A 14,300-nucleotide genomic window follows, 5' to 3' on the forward strand; every position below is an offset into this window, starting at 1 on the left:
AGGGAAGAACCAGGACCGGGACCGGGACCAGGGGAAGGACCGGGGGAAGAACCAGGACCGGGACCGGGACCGGGGGAAGGCCCAGAACCGGAGGAAGGCCCAGAACCGGGACCAGAACCAGGACCGGGGGAAGAACCAGGACCAGGACCGGGACCAGGGGAAGGACCAGGACCAGGACCGGGGGAAGAACCAGGACCAGGACCGGGACCGGGGGAAAGCCCAGGACCGGAACCCGGACCAGGACCGGGACCGGAGGAAGGTCCAGAACCGGGACCAGAATCAGGACCGGGACCAGGACCGGGGGAAGAACCAGGACCAGGACCGTGACCAGGACTGGGGCAAGGACCAGGACCGGGATCGGGACCGGGGGAGGGCCCAGGACCGGGGCCGGAGGAAGGCCCAGAACCGGGACCAGAACCGGGACCAGAACCAGGACCAGGACGAGGACCAGGACCGGGGGAAGAACCAGGACCGGGACCGGGACTAAGACCGGGGGAAGAACGAGGACCAGGACTAGGACCGGGGGAAGGATCAGGACCAGGACTGGGGGAAGGATCGGGACGAGGACGAAGACGAGGAGCGGGGTCGGGAGGAAGAGCGGTCCCGGAGCGGCTGTCCCAGGCCGGTAGGCGGCCGGAGGGCCGGGAGTCGGGGGGGGGGTCCGGGGGTTGGGGGGGGCCCGGGGCCCGCGGGTCCGGGGATCGGGCAGCCCGGGGGGGGGGGGCGGGGGGGGGTCCCCAGGCGCCCTGTCCGCCCCGCGCCCTCTCGTCCTGGCCGAGCCGAGGGGCCCGGGCCACCCCCGCCGCCGGAGGGGAGAAAGGGGCCGGGGGCCCGACGCCTGCGGTCTCTCGGTGAGCCCCTGCCGCCTTGGGTCTCACGATGAGTACCCGCCGCCTTGGGTTTCGAGCATCCCCCCTCGCCTCCGCCGCCTGGGGTCTCCCGGGGCGCCCTCCTCCTGCCCGCCGCCTGAGGTCTCTCGACGCACCCCACCAGGGCTCCGCCGCCTGGTGTCTCTCTCAGGGCGCCCCACCGGGCTACTGCCGCCTGGGGTCTCTCAGCGAGTACACGCCGCCTTGGGTCGCGATGCGTCCCACCAGGGCCCCGCCGCCTGGGGTCTCCCGGGGCGCCCTCCTCCTCCCCGTCGCCTGAGGTCTCTCGACCCACCACACCAGGGCCCCGCCGCCTGGGGTCTCTCAGGGCGCCCCACCGGGCTACCTTCGCCTGGGGTCTCTCGGGGCGCCCCACCGGCCTCCCGCCACCTGGGGTCTCTCGGGGCGCCCCCCTCCTCCCCGCCGCCTGAGGTCTCTCTGCGCACCACACCAGAGCCCCGTCGCCTGGTGTCTCTCCCTCCCCGCCTGAGGTCTCTCGGGGCGCCCCACCGGCCTCCCGCCGCCTGCGGTCTCTAGGCGCGCCCCACTAGGGCCTCGCCGCCTTGGGTCTCTCGGTGAGTCCCCGCCGCCTTGGGTCTCTCGGTGAGCCCCCGCCGCCTGCCGTCTCTCGGTGAGCCCCCGCCGCCTGCGGTCTCTAGGCGCGCCCCACTAGTGCCCCGCCGCCTTGGGTCTCTCGGTGAGCCCCCGCCGCCTTGGGTCTCTCGGTGAGTCCTCCCCGCCGTTCTGGGTCTCTCGGTGAGTCCCCGCCGCTTTAGGTCTCTCGGTGAGTCCCCGCCGCCTTGGGTCTCTCGGTGAGCCTGGGTGTCTCGGTGAGCCCCGGCCGCCTTGGGTCTCTCGGTGAGCCCCCGCCGCCTTGGGTCTCTCGGTGAGTCCCCGCCGCCTTGGGTCTCTCGGTGAGCCCCCGCCGCCTTGGGTCTTTCAGTGAGTCCCCGCCGCCTTGGGTCTCTCGGTGAGTCCCCTCCGCCTTGGGTCTCTCGGTGAGCCCCCGCCGCCTTAGGTCTCTCGGTGAGTCCCCCGCCGCCTTGGGTCTCTCGGTGAGCCTGGGTCTCTCAGTGAGCCCCCGCCGCCTTGGGTCTCTCGATGAGCCCCCGCCGCCTTGGGTTTTTCGGTGAGTCCCCGCCGCCTGGGTCTCTCGGTGAGTCCCCGCCGCCCACTGTTGGGTAGGGACTGTCTCTATATGTTGCCAACTTGTACTTCCCAAGCGCTTAGTCCAGTGCTCTGCACACAGTAAGCGCTCAATAAATACGATTGAATGATTGATTGATTGATTGGGTCTCTCGGTGAGTCCCCGCCGCTTTAGGTCTCTCGGTGAGCCCCCGCTGCCTTGGGTCTCTCGGTGAGTCCCCGCCGCTTTAGGTCTCTCGGTGAGCCCCCGCCGCCTTGGGTTTCTCGATGAGTCCCCTCCGCCTGGGGTCTCTCGGTGAGCCCCCGCCGCCTTGGGTCTCTCGGTGAGCCTGGGTCTCTCAGTGAGCCCTCGCCGCCTTGGGTCTCTCGGTGAAACCCCCGCCCCCTTAGTCTCTCGGTGAGCCCCCGCCGCCTTGGGTCCCTCGGTGAGTCCCCGCCGCCTTGGGTCTCTCGGTGAGTCCCCGCCGCTTTAGTTCTCTCGGTGACTCCCCGCCGCCTTGGGTCTCTCGGTGAGCCCCCGCCGCCTTGGGTCTCTCGGTGAGTCCCCGCCGCTTTAGGTCTCTCGGTGAGCCCCCGCCGCCTTGGGTCTCTCGGTGAGTCCCCGCCGCCTTGGGTCTCTCGGTGAGCCCCTGCCTCCTTAGGTCTGTCGGTGAGTCCCCGCCGCCTGGGGTCTCCCGGGGCGCCCCACCGGGCTGGAGCCCCCGCGCCACCTCCTTGCCCTGCCGCCCCCGGGGGTCGGGGGTCGTGCGGCCCATTTAAGGCCCGGCCTCCCCCCCCGGAGGAGGAGGGCTCAGCCCGGGCAGCAGGGAGGGAGCCTGGGTCCCCCGGGGGACCCCTCGCCCCGCCGGACCCCCGGGATGGAGAGCCGGGGTCACCCGGGGGGCAGCCGGGGTCCCAGCCCCGCAGGTGAGTAATTATAATAATGATGGCATTTGTTGAGTGCTTACTATGTGCCAAGCACTGTTCTAAACGCTGGGGGGGATACAAGGCTATCAGGTTGTCCCACGTGGTGCGCACAGTCTTCATCCCCATTTTCAGATGAGGGAACTGAGGCCCAGAGAAGTGAAATGACTAGCCCAAGGTCACCCAGCTGACAAGTGGCGGAGGGGGGATTAGAACCCATGACCTCTGACTCCCAAGCCCGGGCTCTTTCCACTGAGCCACGCTGCTTCTCTAACGCACACAATCCCACCGCTCTGAGAAAGGACCGGCTCCGGCCGGAGGGCAAGGCGGGATTCGAACTCGAGGCCTGTTCGCCCCGTCCCTCCCAGGAGTCCAGGGAGCCTCAGTGGGGATCCTCAGACTGCGAGCCCGTGGTTGGGTAGGGACCGTCTCTATCTGTTGCCCAGTTGTACTCCCCAAGCGCTTACTACAGTGCTCCGCACACAGAAAGCGCTCAATAAATCCAATTGAATGAATGAATCAGAATTGGGAAACTTCTAAACGCTTTCTAATGGGCCGGGCGCTGTACTGAGCGCCGGAGTTGATGCAAGATAATCAAGTCCCACGTGGAGCTCAAATTCTAAGCAGGAGGGAGCGCACCCGGCTGGCCATTCATTCATTCTTTCATTCAGTCGTATTTATTGAGTGCTTACTGTGTGCAGAGCGCTGTACTAAGAGCTTGGGAAGTACAAGTCAGCAACATATAGAGAAGGTTCCTACCCAACAACGGGCTCACAGACTAGAAGGGGGAGACAGACAACAAAACAAAACAAGTAGACAGGTGTAAATACCATCAAAATAAATAGAATTATAATAATAATGATGGCATTTATTAAGCACTTACTATGTGCAAAGCACTGTTCTAAGCACAGGGGAGGCTACAAGGTGATCAGGTTGTCCCACGGGGGGGCTCACGGTCTTAATCCCCATTATACAGATGAAGTAACTGAAGGCACAGAGAAGTGAAGTGACTTTCATTCATTCATTCATTCAATGGTATTCATTGAGCGCTTACTGTGTGCAGAGCACTGTACTAAGTGCTTGGGAAGTACAAGTTGGCAACACGTAGAGACGGTCCCTACCCAACAGTGGGCTCACAGTCTAGAAGGGGGAGACAGAGAACAAAACAAAACATATTAACAAAATAAAATAAATAGAGTAAATATGTACAAATAAAATAAATAGAGTAATAAATACATACAAACATATATACATATACAGATGTGACTTACCCAGTACAAACATATATACAGGTGTGACTTGCCCAAAGTCACACAGCTGACAATTGGCAGAGCCGGGATTTGAACCCATGACCTCCGACTCCAAAGCCCGTGCTCCTTCCACGGAGCCACACTGCTTCTTTATTATTATTATGTATTTATTTATCCTGTCTACACGTGTTGTCACCTGTCTACATGTTTTGTATTGTTGTCTGTCTTCCCCTTCTAGACTGTGAGCCCGTTGTTGGGTAGGGACCGTCTCTGTATGTTGCCGACTTGTGCTTCCCAAGCTCTCAGTACAGTGCTCTGCACACAGTAAGCGCTCAATAAATACGATTGAATGAGTGAATTAATTAAAAAATAGAATTATAGCTATATACACATCATTAATAAAATGGAGTAATACATAGGTACAAATTGCCATGCCCACCTTGGTGCCCTCCACCAGCCCCGCAAGGCTCCCCCGGGAGAGGAGGGGCGGTGACTAGCTCCCCTTGGGCTGGAAAAGAGCCTGGGCAAGGGAGGATAGGGAGGGCCTTTGGGAAACCAGGGGGCAGGGCTTGAAGCCGAGGGGATGTCCCAGGAGTGGCATTCTCCTGCTCCGGGTGGGCGACGGGCACACAGAGAAAGGCCGGTCGAGGCCGGAGCTCCGCACTCCACAGAGACCGGTCTTGCCCATGGATGGTGCTGCTCTAGCCAGGGAAGGGAGGAATGTCCAGACTCCTGGGATTCCTGTCTGTCTTCCCGGTCCCAGGTAAAGCGCCCTGACCACCGTTCCCCTATCCCAGATCTGGGACTGAGACAGGGATGAAGGTTAGAGCCGACACTAGAGCCAAAGGCGGGGGTCTCATTCGTTTTTCAGCAAGACTCCTGCCTCATTTTTAACTTTAAGAGAATCGATCAATCAATCATATTTATTGAGTGCTTACTGTGTGCTGAGCACTGTACTAAGCACTTGGGAAGTACAAGTTGGCAACATAAGAGAAGTCTTGGGGTGCGGGGATCGCCTCATTTTTCTGTCCTGGGCATAACAGATATTGTTTAATTTGTCCCCATATTTGTTTAAGAGGAAAGGGCAGGGTGAGCCAGACATTTCCAGAGACACTGCCCATCCTTATTAATAATAATAATAATGGAATTTGTTAAGTGCTATGTGCCAAGCTCTGTTCTAAGCGCTGGGGTAGATACAAGGTAATCGGGTTGTCCCACATGGGGCTCACAGTCTTAATCCCCATTTTTCAGATGCGGTAACTGAGACACAGAGAAGTGAAGTGTTTTGCCCAGGGTCACATCGCAGATATAATTCTATTCATTTATACTGATGCCTGTTTACTTGATTTGATGTCTGTTTCCCCACTCTAGACTCTAAGCCCATTGTGGGCAGGAATTGTCTCACTTTATTGCTGTATTGTACTTTCCAAGTGCTTAGTACAGTGCTCTGCCACAGTAAGCGTTCAATAAATACGATCGAATGATTGAGTGAAAGTGGCGGAGCCGGGATTAGAACTACGTCCCCTGATTCCCAAGCCCATGCTGTTTCCACTAAGCCACGCTGCCTCCTCATCCTTCTCATTTCTTTTCGGGATGGCGTTTTTGGACCTGGTCTATTCCAGAGAAAGTTTTCCCAAATACGTGGGTGACGTTCGATCGGGGTGCCTGCTGAGCCACAATGCTCAAAGCAGCATGTGGCAGTCAGAGCCTGGTGGCCTCATCTTTCAGTACTTCTCCTTCTTCCCTAAATACAGGGGACTTTGGTACCTTTCTTATTCTGCCACTCGACTTCTTAAAATGCCCTCAGAAAAGCGACTTGTTCAGAATAGATCTGTGCTTTCTAGATACTTCTCGTTTTGTCATCGATCCGACGGGAACATTTAAAATCAGGAGGTTTCTAACCGACCCAGAAAGCAGCCAGAGTAAGGCTCGAAGGAAAGCAGACAGAGAGTTAATGTTGAAATAACTCCAGTTAACTGGGTCAAAGTATAATTTGAAAACTTAAGGGCAGTTTGGCTCCTTGTGAGAGTAAAAGTCAGCGTGTTTGGTAAGTGATGCTTGCTTATATTTACTGCTGCAATAACTGACAAGGTTTGGAAACCAAAAGAGAAATTAGAGAGGGAAAAAATAAACTTGGGGCTGTGGTGGGTGAGAGGGAGAGGAGAGAGTTAGGAAAAAACCTCTGCTATTCTTCATTTGTAGTGCTGCACTGAAATTCACACAGTAAGCAAGGCAGATTTTCTGCATTTTGTAAATCAAAATGCTGAAAATTCAGAACGTGATTCATTTCAGAACTCTCCCTATCGCAGCCAGCGCAGTTCCAGAAACTCCAGAAGAGGTTAATTGCTCTCCCGTTATGCTCAGTACATCAAATGGGGCCCAGGGAAAGCAGAATTTTTCTCAGTTTTTCTTGCCAGCTCCAATTATGGTGCTACTTGTTATCCCTTCCCCAGTGGTATTAAACGGAGAAATGCTGAGAAAGTTGCATCCTTAATTTGTGTGTGCGTTGTGGTGGGTGCGTGCGTACGGGCAAGATTTACAGAACAGACTTTGCTTTCATAAACTCCTGAAAGGTTTGACAGTGAAGCTGACAAGTCTGACTCCAATCTCATAGAACTGTACCTCTCTCTTGGGGGTGCTTGGGGAAATATGTCTCTTTTCCCTCTCCTTGCAGAGATTTCTAAATCCAGCTCAGGTATGACTGGTTTCCTTCCTGGGCCCAGGCATCCCAAGACCCATGGAGACTAGAGAGGTTCTGATAGGAATTGCGGTCCTTGTTAAGTGCCTTCTATGTGCCAAGCACTGTGCTAAGAGCAGGAGTAAATACAAGCTCCCCAGGCTGGATATACAGTCCCTCCCTGTTCCATGTGAAACTCACTGTAATAATAATTAGTAATAATGATAATAATTTGGTATTTGAGCGCATACTATGCGCCAAGCACCGTACCAAGTAATGGGGCGGATACAAGATAGGTCAGACACTGTCGCTGTCCCACTTGGGGCTCACAGTCTAGATAGGAGGGAGAATAGATATTGAATCCCCATTTTACAGAGGAGAAGTCTGAGACCCAGAGAAGTGAAGTGACTTACTTGCCTTAAGGTCTCCCAGACCACAGAGGATCGGAGCAGCTGACCTAAAAAGCTGAGGGCTCTTCCCTCCCGCTTGGCTCAGGTCCTGTGAAGAGGCCGTTGCTGGCCGAGGGATGTTACAAAGCCCGCTTGATAGAGCTAGTCATTCCTGATATCATTTATTCCTCCTTAGTTCCAGAGGCAAGATCCCAGAAGCTCAATTCTCTCAGGAAAGCTAGGAACGGCTGACTCCAAGAGAACTGTTCCCTTGACGCTGAGAACATTAAAAGCTGGGACTTGCTTCCCCTTCCAAGAGAGCTGTTTCTTGCTCTCCCTCCGCCTCTCCACTCCACCCCTGAATTCCTTCCCATCCATTTCAGGCCCCTGAAATTCCTTGCAACTCCCCGGGTTCAACCTTTTATTTTTTTCCTGAGTCTTCACACCCCCTTTCCCTACTCCCCCACCCTGGCCCCACGTTCCTGTTAATTTTTGGTATTTTGGCTGGGGCCTTAGAACCTGGGGTGGTCTGAGTTTGTGCTCGTCCCTGAGACGTTGGCTCTCTGGAGAGGTCAGATAAGTTCAGCGTGCAGAGTTGACGAACCCCCCTCCCCACCCTGGAAGGTGGAAGGTGCTACTTCTGATACTTCCCCTCTGTAACTAACTACTTTTCAAACTTTATTCGGTTGGGTTGGGGGGGAGGGGACTGAGACGAGAGATGCAGTCAGTTTTCAGTTATTTGGGAAGTTAAAAGTTAGGCAAGCGAGGCGTATACTAAAGGAAGCGAAGAAAGGACTGCAATTTTTCTGCGTAATTGTTGCTTTGGAAATGAAGTGTGATTCCTGAGCAATGACTCCGTGTTTGTATCGATAATACAATGTTAACTGTGTCTTCGCTCCAGCCCCCACACCTCCAGAAACAATCCATTTCTCCATTTCACAATTCCCCTCGTGACGGGAGCATTGCAGAGTTTCATCTTGAGAGAGGGAAGGCTGTTTTAAAGGTGCTTAATTGTTCTGAGGGAGATGGGTTTCAATTCCCAAGGGAATCGGAAATTGATCTGCTGGGGGAATTACCACCAACTTGAACGGTCAGATGGGAGATCAACCCCGGAGAGGATTGCACTAGGACACAGGCATACGGGGAGATGAATTGATACATTTATGCCTGTTTCCCGAAGGATCAATAGTCACTGTGGTCTAAGAGCTGAACTGAGCCCTCACCTGACAAATCGCAAGAGTGCTGTGTCTGTCCCTATTTCTATTTCCTTGTGGCCAAAAACAGAAGTACTTTAACTCCAGGCCTTTCGATCTGTATCTGCTTCTGTCAAAGAAAATCTCCCCAAGAATCTACTCTTGCCTCCCTGGGGAAGGAGGACTAGATGGATTTTCAGCACATGGGCTGGAAGGGCTGAATCCTAGAACTGGAAGGTAACATAAGCAGCCTGGCTTAGTGGAAAGAGCACAGGCCTGGGAATCAGAGGATCTGGGTTCTAATCTCGGTTCTGCCACTTGTCTGCTGTGTGACCCTGCACAACTAATTTAACTTCTCTGCGCTTCAGTTACCTCATCTGTGAAGTGGGGATTAAGATGGTGGGACAGGAACTGTGTCCAACTTGATTCTCTCGTATCTACCCAGAGCTTGGCACATAGTTAAGGACTTGAGAAATACCACTAAAAAAATCAAAACAAACAAAAAAACTCAATGTCTTCTGACTCTCTCTCTCTCTCTCTCTCTCTCTCTCTCTCCTTCTCTTTCTCTCTTTCTCTGAGGAAGGTTTTCAGAGAGAAAGTTTCCAAAGTTTTGTTTTCCTGGAGTGTTCCATGTGCCATGGGTGTATTTCTAGCCTTTTCAAGGGTCTGAGGCATTTAGGTTGGGAGGATCCACAGGAGCTGCCTCAAGTCTCTTTCTGCTTTCTTCCCTACAGACGCCAAACTCTGTCCTCTGACCACTTGGGCTTGCTCTTCCATTCGGCCAAGATGAGGAGGAAGTGGAAGATAGAAGACGTCAGGTTCGTCTTTTCCTGTTTGCTCTTTCTCCTCTTCATTGATGGCAGTGCATTGGAGCAAGGGAAACGTAAGTCACTTGGGGAAAAAAATGAGTATGGTTCTGAGTCTTGTCTCTAAGGTCAAGAGGGGGTTGGATAATTGTTCGGGCAAGGGGTCCATATTGGGTTACTAGAGGGGAAAGGGATGGTAGAAGGTTTAGCCTCCATGTGGATGGATGTTTAGTTGGGCAACCATCACATGGTTCTTCTAAGCACCCCGTTGCCCTAGTCAGAAACAGAATCCTGAGCTGGATGGACCATTGGTCTGTCCCTGTAGATAGCCTATGGTCTTTGTAGTCTCGTGTTCTTAATGAGCATCTAGCCTTCTTATCCCAAATCTAACCCAAACATAGGCAAGGAAAAGAAACCTTTGGCTGGTTCCCATGTGAGTTTCCAGAATTTCAGCTTGTTTTTCATCAGGTCGACCAAAATTCTGGGTTCCTTTCCTCTACAGAATATAGTTTTCACTTCATCCTGAAAACGTCACTTTTTGCCATTTTCCCTTCCTGTCTCTAAACTGCAAGAGCCCCATTTCACTTTATACAATTCCCAAAGCATCTGACTGTTGACCTGGATTTTTCCCCAAGCTTCAGCCTTATCGGCAGAGGGTTGTCAGTTTGTGGAAAAACTTAAAAAGGGGAGGAAGAGATGGGGGGCTTGGGGGAATACAGCCCAGTGCCTCATCCCCCCCCAAACCCTCCCATGAACTGGGTTCAGATGAATTATCCTTTGAGGCAACTGAGATGACAGGAACCGTTGACAAACTTCATGCCATATATCGAAAGGAACGCACAAACAAAGCAGGGGAATATTTCTAGAAAGTCAGTGATCCATGTGATGTGCTAACACTTTGGGAGGAAGACAAGAGAGGCAGGAAGGAACAATTAAGAGAGATTTCGAGATGCCACTGATGTCCGCTCTGTGGCTCACTGTGATGTCAGCCTTCCGGGATGTGAGTTTTCGCCTTGGGTCGGGTGGCCTGTTGCCCCCAACGCGTTGACACCTGCCATGGACTCCCAGGCTGTCGAAGGGAAGTGCCCCGGAGCCGAAGGCCAGCGCTATGCTCCTTAGGCCAGCACTGGGGGCATCAAAAGAGGCAGCGGGTGGAAGGGGTCCAAAAGAAGCATTCTCCGCTCCACTGAGCTTATTCACAAGAAGGAACTGTGAAAATATTCTCGTTAGGAGCCGGGGCGGCACATGAAACCCATCACTTACACATTCATCTCATTGCTTTGCAGACCTGAAGCTCATCGGCCCCCTGAGCTTGGAGTCGGGAGGAGTGAGGGGAGGGCTTTGCTTGTTTTCCTTGCATTTGTGGGCATCCACGATGGACGGTGGGCTGAGGAAGATGAACGTGGAATTTGATCGGCGGGGGGGTGGGGGTGGGCAGAAGAATAAATGGGACAGAGAGAGAAGTGAGAAATCTCTGACCGTCTGCCTCCCTCTCATCTGCCAAGTTCCCTTCTTTCTTCTGTTCCTTGCTCCTCTCGAAGGTCTTTCCTTCCCCGATTGAAGCCGAAGGGTTGAGGCATTCCCCACCCAGTGCCCCTCTCCTGGGTAGCCCACTGGGGAAAAGGGACCACTGCTCCAGGTGCATTGTCCTCAGGAAAGGCCCCTCAGGGACATGCCAGCAGCCCTGCTCCACTTCCTTCCAGTTAGGCAGCCAACCAGAGGCCCTCTCTCCCAGGAAGTCTTCCCCGCTAGTGACGGTAGTGCCCATTTTCTCAAGGCACATTAGGTGACCGCCACTTCTCTTTGACTTGTCCACGTGGATCAGGCATAGTGTTGGAAGAGGACTTTCCCAGAGAAATGTCTAGCTTGGGCCCAAGCCTGCCCCAGGCAGTGGCAACAAGACCAAACCTAACCTTGCGCTGAAGGGGGAAGGTGCCATGGGGCCAGGACTTGCCACTTTGGAGTCCCCAACCTATTTTTCCCTCCTGGGAGCCCAGTCTGGCAGTCCTGCTGTAGCAACGTTGGCCCTATTGACCATCGCTCAGTACAGTGCTTTGCACACAGTAAGCGCTTAATAAATACGATTGAATGAATGAACGAATTAGCATTTTAGGCTTTACAACCCCTGCTCTGTCCGGCTACCCCGGGGCTGTCCCGGTTTGGTGAGCATGAGGGATCCAGCCCCCACCTCCTCCTTCGGGCAGAAGTTATTAAGTGGGAGGCTCCCCAAGCCAATCAGGAGATCCCCAAAGAGAGCGTAATATCCTGGGGAAAATAACTGTCTGCATACTGCCAATTTAAGCCCTACTCTCATCAAGTTAGCTGGCTGACACGTCAGATGTCACACCCACTGACCCAGGTGGAGCTGAGGAAAGTTTTCTATCCTGGGTGGAGACTCGTCCCAGGCCGTGTCAAAGATCCCATTTTCCATGTTGCTCTGGGTTCTCGCTCGCCAACTGCAGCTTGGGTTTCAGTGCAACTTGACCTTATTTCTTCCAGGTTCCTGCCTTGGGACTTGAGGGCCCCACCTCATTTTCAGGGTTCAGTGAGGATGCAGATTTCCTTGGGGCAGGGACTCTGCTTGGAAGGTAGATCTGAGAGGGGAGTCCAAAGACCTGCATTCTAATGCTGCTTCTGCCAATTTTTTAAAGTGACATTTGTTAAGGGCTTACTATGTCTCAAACACTGTTAAAAGAGTTGGGGTAGATGCAAGTGAATTAGGACACAGTCCCTGTCCCTCATGGGGCTCGCAGTCTAAGTAGGAGGGAGAACGGGAGAACTGAGGCATGGAGAGGCTAAGTGACCCGCCCAAGGTCACACAGCAAACATTTGGTAGAGCCAGGATTTGAACCCAGGGCCTCTGAATTCCAGGCCTGTGTTTTTTCCACTAGGCCATGCTGCTTCTGCCTGCTGTGTGACCTTGGGCAAGTTGCTTAACTTCTCTGGGCCTCAGTTTCCTCTCCTGTAAAGTGGGAATAAATATTGTTCTCCCTCCTATTTAGACTATGAGCCCCAAGGGGGACAGGGACTGTGTCCAGCCTGATAAACTTGTATCTACCCTATCTATTTGTATCTTGTATTACTTGTATCTAAGTGAATGTTTAACAAATAATACAATTATACTGAGGATAATAATCATGGTTCCCCAAGGGGTCCAGTCCAGTGGGGCAGGGGAAGGGAAGAGACGACTGTCAGCTCTTCCTCTAGGCTTAAGCTCCTGGTGGGCAGGGAACGTGTCTACCAACTCTGATGATAATAATAATAAAATAATAATAATAACTGGTATTCGTTAAGCGCTTACTATGCGCCAGGCACTGTACTATGTGCTGGGGATTCAAGCAAATCGGGTTGGGCACAGTCCTCGTCCCACAGTGGGCTCGCCGTCTTAATCCCCATTTTACAGGTGAGGTGACTGAGACCCAGAGAAGTAAAGTGACTTGCCCAAAGTCACAGAGCAAACCAGTGGTGGAGCCGGGATTAGAACCCAGGCCCTTCTGATTTAGGAGAAGCAGCGTGGCTCAGTGGAAAGAGCACGGGCTTTGGAGTCAGAGGTCATGGGTTCAAATCCTGACTCCACCAACTGTCAGGTGTGTGACTTTGGGCAAGTCACTTAACTTCTCTGGGCCTCAGTTACCTCATCTGTAAAATGGGGATTAAGACTGTGAGCCCCCAGTGAGACAACCTGATCACCTTGTAACCTCTCCAGCACTTAGAACAGTGCTTTGCACATAGTAAGCGCTTAATAAATGCCATCATTATTAGTATTATTATTATTTCCAGGCCCGTGCTCTCTCCACTAGGCCACGTTCCTTCTCCCCAAGCTTCTTCTCTGTTGCACTGTACTCTCCCAAGCACTTAGTACAGTGCTCTGCATGCAGCAAGTGCTCAGTAAATCCCATTGTTTGATATTTTAGTTCCTGTGCATTCCTTAGGTAAACAGGCAGTTAATGCTCCGTAGACGGCAGCTCTGACAATGGGGGAGACTGATTCAAGGAACTACGGAAACCTGCCGGAGGATTTTAGGTGCCTCGCGATGGATGAATGAGCCATTTGTTGCTTATTTAAAGGATTGTTACTGTCCAGTGTCAGAGGGAGGTTTAAGGCCCTCTAGCCCGGGAAAAGGCCTTTCTGTAACTCCATTATGTGCTGGAGTTAAAATTGTAGACAAGGAAGCCAGGAAGCGCTTTTGAAGTTCATAGGAGCGTAACATGCAGGACGTAACAGTCAGGCAAATACAGGACAAAGGGGATGGGTTTGGCAGCTCCAACTTAGGTAGGGAACTATTGATCCAAAAGAGGCTATGGACTGGAATTGTTAAGAATACTGAATTGTGTAATTCTGAGTGAACCAGCCAAACCTGGCAAAGCCTCCCTCCAAGAAAGGACGGTGTTTGGGGGCCTAGGAGGGCCATGTTCGCTTGGGGTAAGACCAGGGTCTGGGGAGCTCGTGTTGCTGGTATCGGTCCGATGTTCCCGGTGTCCGTCATAATAGTAATAATAATAATGTTGGTATTTGTTAAGTGCTTACTATGTGCAAAGCACTGTTCTAAGCACTGGGGTAGATACAAGGTAATCAGGTTGTCCCATGAGGGGCACACAGTCTTCATCCCCATTTTACAGATGAGGTAACTGAGGCCCAGAGAAGTGAAGTGACTTGCCCGAAGTCACACAGCTGACAAGTGGAGGAGCCAGGATTTGAACCCATGGCCTCTGACTCCAAAGCCCGGGCTCTTTCCACTGAGCCACACTGCTTCCCGTTCCCGTCATCCTCATCCCCCTTCCCCCAATCCCCTCCCAACATTCCAGTTTGGACTGGGGTGAGTAGAGTAAGTTAACCGGGAAGAGAGCGAAGATTGAGTAGAAGAGGGAAGATTGACACCATTTGAGAAGCAGTGTTGCCTAGTGGATAAAGCAATGGCCTGGGAGTCAGAAGGACCTGGGTTCTAATCCTGACTCTGCCACTTGCCTGCTGTGTGACCTCGGGCAAGTCATTCAACTTCTCTGTGCCCCAGTTACCTCATCTGTAAAATTCATTCATTCATTGAATCGTATTTATTGAGTGCTTACT

The 14,300-nt window shown here is 53.2% G+C and overlaps 1 protein-coding gene across 2 annotated transcripts in view; it reads left to right on the top strand.

Annotated features, from left to right (window-relative positions):
- Positions 1–208: 208 nt before the first annotated feature.
- The window catches only part of CHRDL1 (chordin like 1), an 87,381-nt gene continuing 73,289 nt past the window's right edge, over positions 209–14,300 (top strand). Inside the window, exons 1-2 of one of the 2 annotated variants that reach the window (XM_038748177.1) lie at positions 209–625; positions 9,162–9,310. In XM_038748177.1, the coding sequence (XP_038604105.1) occupies positions 9,214–9,310 (97 nt within the window). In that variant the 5' untranslated portion in view covers positions 209–625; positions 9,162–9,213. Of the gene's footprint in view, positions 626–4,854; positions 4,932–9,161; positions 9,311–14,300 lie in introns of those variants that run through there. The other variant, XM_038748175.1, reaches the window with a different exon arrangement.

Source organism: Tachyglossus aculeatus, chromosome 6, assembly GCF_015852505.1.
Source record: "Tachyglossus aculeatus isolate mTacAcu1 chromosome 6, mTacAcu1.pri, whole genome shotgun sequence".
Lineage (NCBI taxonomy): Eukaryota > Metazoa > Chordata > Mammalia > Monotremata > Tachyglossidae > Tachyglossus > Tachyglossus aculeatus.